General features: G+C 36.2%; 2 protein-coding genes across 3 annotated transcripts; one reads left to right on the plus strand and one right to left on the minus strand.

Annotated features, from left to right (window-relative positions):
• The first annotated feature begins 7,603 nt into the window (after positions 1-7,603).
• On the plus strand, positions 7,604-9,111 carry stas (Transmembrane protein stas). 2 transcript variants are annotated; one of them, XM_081991073.1, is made up of 6 exons: positions 7,604-7,940; positions 7,992-8,115; positions 8,170-8,298; positions 8,376-8,538; positions 8,589-8,763; positions 8,814-9,111. In XM_081991073.1, the coding sequence occupies exons 1-6, from the start codon at positions 7,754-7,756 to the stop codon at positions 8,966-8,968; spliced, it is 933 nt and encodes a 310-aa protein (XP_081847199.1). In that variant the 5' UTR covers positions 7,604-7,753; the 3' UTR covers positions 8,969-9,111. The 2 variants fall into 2 exon arrangements, with proteins under 2 accessions (XP_081847199.1, XP_081847200.1); XM_081991074.1 differs by having other exon boundaries at positions 7,607-7,775.
• Aptx (aprataxin) lies at positions 9,016-9,687 on the minus strand. The gene has a single exon (XM_081991076.1). The coding sequence runs from the start codon at positions 9,685-9,687 to the stop codon at positions 9,112-9,114; it is 576 nt and encodes a 191-aa protein (XP_081847202.1). The 3' UTR covers positions 9,016-9,111.
• Between the last annotated feature and the right edge of the window lie 468 nt (positions 9,688-10,155).

Raw genomic sequence — 10,155 nt, forward strand, 5'->3', positions numbered from 1 at the left:
TAGCTAGCTACGATCATATGATATGTCTACGGAATGTTTCAAATAATCAATTCATTTTTGAAAAAATGCACCCACATTTTCTTCAAATTGTCCTACTATACTGACCATATTGGACTTGTCAAGGGACCATTTCAACTAATTTGGGCATGGAGAACACGAATCTGGTGTTTTGATGGAAGTGTCGCCATTTTGTTATTGACTTTAAAATTAGGGCATCAAAGCCTGCTAAGGCAAAATTAATTTTTATTGAATTAATTTGTCATTTATAAAGCAAATCATAAGTTGTTGTCATACATCACTGAATTTAGGATAAAATGATGTTCATTGATCAGAATAAGAAAGTTGATGATGACTGTCATATTTAAATTTGTTCTAAACTTGGAAACTGTCAAGTACCACTCCATGAAGCTATAAAACTACAAAACTTGTTTAAAAAGAATACAATCAGTGTAAATCTTATTAATATGTATAGATACACTTGGTTTTTGACAGTTGTGACGTGTGAACTGTCTATTATGGATATATCTATTTCGATCTGTCATAATGGTGGTAATACCACTCCATAAAGCTACAAAACCTGCTTAAAAGCACTGTAACAGTTAATACAGTTGTAAATCATATTCTTGTCGTGTATCTGTTTATTTCGAGCATATTTCAATCTGTCTTAAACCTGGAAACTCTCAAATACCACTCCATGAAGCTGTAAAATGACAAAACTTTCTTAAAATTAGTACAACCTGTTAGGTTATTCACGTAAAACAAAGTTTTTTAGAGGATTTTTGACATGAAACCTAACCTAACCACTTCATTACGAAGCCATCTTTGTTTGGCCTATTAAATCTATAATAAGTCTTCTTTCCTTATACAAGTATACAAAGTGATTCAACTTTATAATTCTCATAGTCAGTCTGTCACTGTCAGAATTGAAAAATACAAATCAACGGACATTATCATTAAAGAAAAACCGAACCAACGTGAATATTCCGCGGTAAAAATTCCAAAGATCAAGATAACTAATTAGGCATATGTCGGCCGCATAAATATTCCTATCAAGCCCTTTAAGTTGTTCCTATTAAAAAATTATTAAGTATTTCCAAGGCAGAAGTCTCGGCCGATCCCTATCTTCGCTTATCTGAACGACTGTTTTTACCGAGTGTTTAATTGTTTGTAAAATTTATTTTGTTTTGCATTTTAATTTTATATATTAGGGGCGTACCATTTTGTGAGATCGTTAAATCGGACGGTTTCCGCTTGCGTGTTATTGACACACTGTTATGTAACGTTAATTAGTCGAGAAATTTACACCAATGTTTGTTACCTGCATGAATCAAATCGGAAAATACAAATCAAATTGTCCTAAATTGAATACATCTAGGATGTTATAGGAGACGGCTGTAGACAAGTGACAGCTGTCAAATTTAATACAGATTACCCTAAGCAAAAGTGACGTCTGTCAAAAAATTTCAGCTCAATTTGTCCTTCCTAGTTTGTGAGAAATCACATGAAACCTGTTTGGTGCTTAAACTGTGTTTCAGCAAAAATTGTAAGTTTGCATAAGTTAGCTGAATTGCATTTTATAGCTTTAGGGGAGAATTTGACAGTTGCGACGTTTCCAACTTACTAATGTCAAAATCCTGCCCGTCGAGCTGTAAAACAAAAAAAGACCACATTACTAACTAGAGAAGAGCACATCTAGCTCTAATCAACTTATTGGTTAAACAACTAACAAAAACAAGTACATAAGCGTGACGTTTATTGTGGTGTCTTCGTGCTTGGGAAGACCAAAAAAAATCCTTTTAAACTATTTAAAAGCCATTCTTCAATGTATAGCTGTATTGTTATTAGGTTCGGTTGGCCCTCTATAATTAAAGCTTTGAGGTATAAAATTTCTTTCGACAAATTGCCGGGGTCCGTCGCACTCGTCGAAACCGTTCTTTTATTCACGAAATTGATCGCTTTAATTACCACCAGTCCGCCATCTTTTGTGCGCGCCTCTTCCGTTTCTCCCTGTTATCAATTTTTCACTAAACGCTTTGGAAAGTTGCTCACGGTTTCCCTTTATTCCTCTCAAATATTCAATAGTCCTCGAATTAGTTTTTCATTGATGTGTACGCCAGGTAAACAGTGGCAACCCTGGTATTTCATTGACAGATGACTGTCGACAACTGACATGTGTCAGTCTGTCAAGGCAGCTATGATGTAGGTTGTTAAATTTCATGAGATATACAACTGAGTTGAAATTTCACCTGAAATTAATGAAACTTATAAATATTCATGAAGTTTCAATAATTTCATACTAATCATTGCATTTGCATAGTTTAATTCGTAATTTTATTTAAGCTTTTTAAAACAAATCATAAACATTGCAATTAGAAATGAACATTAAATAGACTTAAATGTCAATTTTAATTCTTATTTCTGTGACAAGAGAATTGGAGTTTAAGAATCATATTAATACAATTGAAATACTTATGAGTTTTCAGGTTAGAATGCTTTTTATTTTATGGTAATCAGAAGTTTGAAGTTGAGTATTATATGACATATGAAAAGATGGAGATTTCATTTGTCACTTGTCAATAATAATTCTTTCTTAACTGAAACAATTGTAGAATTTTTTCATGAAACTTTCATAAAACTTCTTAGATGTCATTGTCAGATGATGCTGATTGGTCAAAAAAAAAGCAGCAAGCTGAAAGTTGCTTTTTTTGACCAATCACAAACCGACCCACTGTGTTGAAATTATGATCATGTGACCAACTGTTTTCTACGAATAATTTTGAAATTTTTATGGTTTAAATGATGACAATATCGCGTGTTTTAAAGACCTGCAGACACTATACAAAGTTCACCATTGCGATACAAAAGGTCGACGCCTGCGTATCCAGTGAGCAATGGAAATCAGGCAGTGGCCGACGAATTATTCGATTTCCTTCCTAAAAGGAATTAAATCTGCATACACTCAACAACACTAAAGTGGGAGGGGGGGGGGCAATATTAACGGGTACCGCGGTCCGAGGGAAAAAATCGGGTAATTTAGATCGTAATCGCTTTGCTTGATGTATTTTAATATACCTTTAAAGGTGTACGGCGAAAGTTGCAAGTAATTCCAGAAACATTATTATCCTTTACGACTTTATGTTGTAATGAAATAACGAAGTTAGTGCAATGGCTCAATTTTTTCGGTGGTTAATCAGTAATGCAGGTTAAACAATGATAATCACTATATTCGATCATTTTGCATGCAGCTGCTTGAACAGTAGAGCTGACAACGTTGCATTTTTGTGACAATCAAATGTCATTCAGTGACTGTGTTTGAATGACAAAACAAGTTGGTCAACTTTGACGTCCTCTAAAAAGACACTCTGTGTAGTAGAAGTATGGTACATATTTTAGACACCCTGTACATACATTAAACAATTTCAAAAAATTCCATAAGTGTCAATGGTAAGAAGAGTAAACCAATGTTTCAGACAAGGATAGACTGAAATCTCTTTTGACGTGTGTCAGTTTAATGAAATGGCACATAAACGCTTTATCAGTTAAGCTTAATTGATATTATATGATATAACTGACTTATATTTTTCTTTGTCTGTAGCATTGGTTTGCATAGCACTCTTTTCATACCTGATGTGTATGTAATGAGTGTGTTCACCCAACGTCAGCTGCTTAGAAGTTCAATAAGCACTTAAGCAAATCCTAGCCTACTATGACTACTTACTTAACCGCTAACCTCGAGTGGATTCTTAGTTGGCCATGGCAGAAATGTGTTAATGCACCGCCTACTATACTAGAAAGCCTAGAAGGTGCTTGTCAAAAATTCCAATATGGCGGAAATAGCGGTGACAGTTTGCGTTTGTTTGTATTGCGGAAATTGAGTTTTTTGAGGATTAGATTGAATTTTTACGGTTTAAAATCAAAACTTGAGGTTATTTGCGTAAGTTATTTTTGTTTGCTGCCTGTTCGTAAGTGTTTCAAGCGACATTGTAACAGCAATTCAGGAAAAAGTCCAACCGTGTCAGTTTTTTAGTGTACAAAAAACCGGATCTAACTCAACAGTGGTTGAACACTTTGAAGTGTGATGATTTTACTCCAACACTATACTCAATGGTAGGTACAAGTGCTTTCTTGTACAGTAGACTTATTAGGTACTTGTTACATGTTCAGGTATGTGAGTTTTATTTTAAAGTATCTTTCATAGTGAACGAATAGTGAAAGAACATTCATGCACCGGAAAGTATACGAATGCTGAGTTGCACCCTATATCTGTCAAACAGTGACAGATATTAATCAACGGTTTTCGTCATTATAAAAAAGAGCACTTTTAAATGGTGCTGTTCATATTGATTGGATGTTGGATGACGTCACGTGAGTGCCACAAAAACACTTTTCAACCCTTAACCGCAGAGGGCGTTTCATTCAACCCGAAACTTACGTAAGCGACCTCGATTCAAAAGTCAAAATACAAAAACACATTCCCATAAAGCTGATTATTAGTACCAACAATAACACCACAAGGTTTCACTTTTCATTGATACGAGGAAGGGTCTTTTGTGTCGTTTTTCTCTTAAACACGGTGTTTAAAAGGGCATCTTGCCGGCGGGGACCCTTTAAAAAAAAAAATAAAAGAGGGAGGCGGTTCCTCGGCACGCAAAGACAGATTACACGTTCGTGGTTTACCTGAAAAAAAGAATGCACTCTAGAATACACGCCCTTTTAGAAAAAATTGAACATTTAAATGGTCCAACTTAAAAGGTTGGTAGTTCAGTTCGGGGATTGTGAATAATTTGTAGTTCATTAATTATTTTATTAATAACATACCTTCGGAAAATGTCCGGAATAAATTAAGCGCGGGGGTAAAACTGGGAACGCTACAAAGTCACGTAACTAGTGAATTTCCCCCTCGATTTATTATTCATAAATCGGCCAGTCTCTAGGTAATCACGAACCAGAATTAGCGCGACAATATGGAAATATATGGTGAGGGGTCGCCATTGCGGTAATTACCGACCAATAGCCATACGTTCTCGAATAAAAATACCTAATAAATACCACGGGGGCAGGGAGAAGGGAATCGGTCATTATATTTCATTCCCATAGGGATCTAGTAGAGTTTTTTACGTGAAAAGTTCTCAGATTCGAGGGCACAAATTTGCATACAAAGGAAACGGTTCTCGTGTAGTTGCCTAGAACAAAATGGTGGCTAACGCTATTAGCTTTCCAATTCCCTTTATAACCATACAATGCTAGAAGAAAGCGTGATTGTTCAGTTATTAATATTCATAGAGATTTTGCGATATTGCTCGTATTTAACTGCTTGGTGGATGAACTCGGCTAGAATCGACTTGTTTAACACCAAAAAAAAGTGGATCCATAATATTTCGGACGATAATGAACGGACGCGACCGTGTAAATCATCAAAACAGATGGCCGATCGGTTTAAATCCCGCAAAACTTAAACGACGACAGCTACATTAATATTAGCACTTAAAAAATCGGCTACCAAAATCGGAGAAACCAGAGGTTTTAATGTTTTGGCATAGTTCGAATAATACCGCCCAAAACTGACCACACAGTGGCGTTCGTTTTATGCAAAAAATTTAGTCTAGTCACACATTAATGCCTAACTAATTTTCAGGTTATAATGCACTGTAAACGCCACATATACAACAACCCACATTGTCCTGCCCGATTAAGAGAAGGTTTCAAGAGGACAAGAACAAAAAAGGTAAGTGAACATAACGTTACTTAAGAGATCTAAACTAACACGGTAACGCCCCTGTACGTATATCAGTGGGGTACAAATTTGTACCCCATTTTCGCAAAGAATGCCCACAAAAGCGACCGATCGTGTACCACGGTCTGTATGTGGTTATCGCGCGAATTAATAAACGCGGCATCGGGACCACCACTTGGGATGCCTGAAAACGGGGCCCCCGATTAATTTTAGTTAAAATTCCTGGGGAAATGGATGACGCTGGATCTCCGTGAGCGAGCTTGGATTCCCCGGGCCCCGGACACCGTTAATTCCTTTCAGTAGCTTTTACCAACGCAAATGACCGTCATTTGTATCGTTCTTCCGAAGAATTAAAGAAATGTCCATTCGACCGACTACTGAAAGTCGGAAATTGCTCGGGTATATAGGAACTTTGGATTAGCGTTATCGAAAATGGATATAGGCAAGGTAATTAAATAAATAACCGGTGGACCTTTAAATTTATGCGCGTTTATCCATCACTCCAAATCAGTTTTCATTGATTGACTCAAGGCGTTTGATTGCCATTTATCTATTGCCTATACAATTTAGAGGAGCGGTCGTTTAAATATTCGAAGATTGATTTCCTGTCGTTATTTACTCGGCCTGTACGTCTAAGATGATCATTAAGGCAGGCCTACAGGATATTTACTCGCTTAAATAAAAAAAAAATGGACACACACATAAGCTCGTCGATCAATTATGGTTTATCCGAATCGGATTTTTGTTTTGTATACAGAGTGTAATTCTACGGTACAAGTTTAGAAAATATCTTCAAAAACCCATTATTCATATGCCAGAAGACCATCCACAGTGTTGCAATCATAATTTTAATTTTGATGAATGCAACATTTTACTTGACATTTGTTACTGGTAGCTTGTGATTGGTCAAAAATAGCAGCAGCAATTTCGACCAATCACAAACTAATACTAATGCTGGGCCGTAACAACAAATTAGTGCCAACCGGCGCGTCCTCACTGGTATACTAAACATTATTGTATAAACAATCAAAAACTAGTCGTCCCTCTTCTGAAAATTACGTATACACACACGCTAAGCGGTAGAACAGCGGGGAGCAATCCCCGTTTGATGGATTAAGAGGTTTCTCCTAAATTTATTCACAAAACTCTTTGTTCTGCTACCAAAAGAATTAGACCGAAATTGGACCTAGAGACAGCGCGGTAATTTATTCAGGAAGATTAACAGCAGATATGTTAATAAAATTAGACTGGCTCTCTCGGTGTTGGTTTTTTTTTTCTCGAGGCTCTAGCGTGACATTTTGAATTCTTCACAAACATTTATTTTTAAATATACATAATTTAGCTGGTGTGAAGGGAAAACACGCAAAAAGTCGAGTATATAGAGCACGGCGACTGACCCAATTTCATTGTGTACGTACCTTCAGGTGTATATTTGAAAAACAAAAGCCACTTACGTAATGCATCATGTGAACTATAACGGCGGGGCTTAATCAACGCTAAAAAGTTGCCCTAATGGGTCGCATAGCGCCCGCACGCAACCTTATTTATTAATATTAATGTCGGTGGAAATGATTAATGCTGATATCCACTAATGTCAACCTACATTTGAACTATATCATTCTCTATATGATCTGCTTAAGTAACAAAATGTAATTTGTTTTGTAAATAAATGCAGCTTCTCTATGGCCTTCTTCTATATTGGCCCTAGTGGCGCCACCTGTCGTGTCAAGCTCCCAACACCCTTACAGGTATCTGTTTTATTTCGTTATGCACTGTTATTGTTAGAGCGCTATCCATCTTTGTCACTCTTAACGGAATATAGAGAGAGAGAGTGAAGTGGCACCAACCAATCGATTGTTATGTTGTCACCTGATGTGACGTGGTCTATCAACAAATTTAATAAACAAAAACCTTCAGTTATTTTCAAAATAGCTTTAAATTTTCTAGTTAAAACAAATTTTATCAGTGAGTGGATAGCAGCAAAGCAACCACATAACCTCACTCTACCTCAGACAAAAAATGAGCAGGCCCCAAATTGAAGGTGAACACTTAGTGCTCCAAAGTCCAGTAGTTAGCTCCTCTTCCGACCTGTACAACGCTCCTTTCATATCAAACTTTGCTCTTGGGGGCAGGTCCTCTTACAGAAGAATTCCTAGAGATGCATTTCCTTCCCAGTCCTTACCGCCAGTTTCTCCTAGTTCTTGCAGTAGGCTTCATTTCCCCGTATAGGCATAGTAACATTGTGTTTGTTTAACAGATTCCGGCAGAAACAAAACTAGTGAAATCTCAACCAGGTATGCCACATTAGCTGTGGTGTTGATTTTTGTCTGTTCATTAACCACTTTGTATGTGGTGTACAAGACATTTCCTCAAGTGACTGAGTAAGTTGGTTTTTAGTGTTTTATATACTTTATAACCTTTTATTATGATACTAGTGAGGAAAGACCACATTTTAAAATGCCATGGAACATAGAAGATGCCAAAAATTTAGGTTTAGTTTTGGATAGGTATAAAGGAGACCATTACTACCATGTAATGTGTGGTGTGTTTCTGTCCTATATTTTGTATCCTTTTTGTGTATTTTTTTCTAAAGAAAATATTTCTGATAACCTGCAATAACTGTCCTTAAGTTAGATTACAGTTTGCAAACTTTTGCCATTCCAGGATCCCTATTTTTATCGATTTTATCAGGCTATTTGTTCCCATTTTATGTAGCCTTGACTTTAGTCTGTACTTGCTCAATGTTGGGGGCTTCACTGTGCTTTCTACTATCACAGTTATTGGGAAGAAGACTAGTCTTAAAGGTTACACAACTGATAGCAAATCAGCACAATTTCTATGTTTGTTTTTTTAGCACTTTCCAGAAAGAGCAAGCAAATGGAAAGTACAAGTAGAGAAACACAAAGACAATATGTTTAATTACATGGTGTTTCTGAGGGTTACACCAATTCTTCCTAATTGGTTTATAAATTTGTCTGCCCCTGTTATTGGAGTGCCTTTAATGCCCTTTGCTCTGGGAACTTTTATAGGTAGTTTCATTGCATTTATTATTGATGGTTGGTTATTATCATGTTTTTAGGCGTGGCTCCTCCCTCATTTTTTGCTATCCAGGGAGGGCAAACCCTCCACACTATGACAATAGAGGACAGTGCTTTTAACATGAATGCCTTCCTTTGGCTTGCCTTATTTGGCTTAATATCAATAATTCCTATATTCCTGAAGAACAGGGTATAAGAAAGGGCAAAAATACAGTTCCTGCTTAAATCTAGTATTACACCAAATTCAAGTTTGTTATTTATTATTTATTGTGTTAAGCTATCTTATTTAAGGTAGTTACAATTAAATTACAGTGTGTTAATATATTTTTTTTTGCTTAACTACAGGTGATTTGCAATATGTTTTTTCAAGTCAGGTATGTTCTTAGGAGTATAACTGCATTGATGACATTTTAAGTGTGTTTCCAAATACTGCTTGCATTGTTCATGTGAAGGCAACTTTACTTTACCATCACTCTCTAAGCTTTTCAACACATCTCTGGAATCCAGGAAGAATTTAGTGGTGAAAGTATTCCAATGTTTCTTGGTTTTCAAAGCAGGGGAATCCATGTCCTCACTTATGGCATGTAAATGTAATCTGTGCATACTTGCTTCAGCGTGATACCCAAACTTAAAATTTACTTCACAGTGCTTATCTTTTACATAGTCCTTTGCCACTTGCTCCATATGTTTCAGTAGTGGGACATGTTCTTTTGTAAGTGATTTGAGGCTGTTGATGTCTGCGTTAGGTAGTACCAGGTAATGTAAACGGGCTTTGGGGTACATGTCTTTAATCACAGTGACAGTATTATCAGTTTTTATCACATACTTAGGGTCTTTCATAGTTTTTAGTAAACCTAAAGCCCAAAAACCTTTCTTGGCCTCAGTTGAAGGACCGTCAGGAGCCTTACGTTTCATTTCTGTAAATTACTTTATATAAATGTGTAATTTAAGTAAAATAAGTGAGGTTAAAAGTCATAAATTTTAAAGTTTCCCGCTTTATGCTTGAAGTATTTAACACGTGACCTTATTCGAGGAAATACCCCAGTACATCACGTGACTGCTCAGACATGTCCTAGTAGTAATGACTCAGTCAACTGTCAAACATTCATGATCAACCACGCCATTTTATCTACACAGTTTGGCAACAATTTGTTTTTTGTGTTTTATTTAAAATTTTGACTTATTTGATTATATTTAAAAACTCCTCACCTAAGATTACACTAAACAATTAAATAGTGAAACATTCTAGTGTACTTTTAGCATGCCTTGAAAGGTTCAGGGCTTTGCTACAGTTCAGTTTAACAATTGCACTTTCTAATACAGAGAGTGAAGGGTGATTTTTGGTTTGTTTTTATGTAATAATCACTGAACTGGACGATTCTG

This window comes from Ips typographus, linkage group LG12 (assembly GCF_016097725.1).
Source record: "Ips typographus isolate SLU linkage group LG12, UJ_Ityp_2.0, whole genome shotgun sequence".
Classification (NCBI taxonomy): domain Eukaryota; kingdom Metazoa; phylum Arthropoda; class Insecta; order Coleoptera; family Curculionidae; genus Ips; species Ips typographus.

Coding starts and splice junctions, on each gene's coding strand:
- stas (XM_081991073.1), top strand. CDS start 7,754: ATGAGCAGGCCCCAAATTGAAGGTGAACACTTAGTGCTCCAAAGTCCA. Junction 7,941..7,991: donor AGTTTCTCCTAGTTCTTGCA/GTAGGCTTCATT, acceptor TTTGTTTAACAG/ATTCCGGCAGAAACAAAACT. Junction 8,116..8,169: donor ACATTTCCTCAAGTGACTGA/GTAAGTTGGTTT, acceptor TTATGATACTAG/TGAGGAAAGACCACATTTTA.
- Aptx (XM_081991076.1), bottom strand. CDS start 9,687: ATGAAACGTAAGGCTCCTGACGGTCCTTCAACTGAGGCCAAGAAAGGT.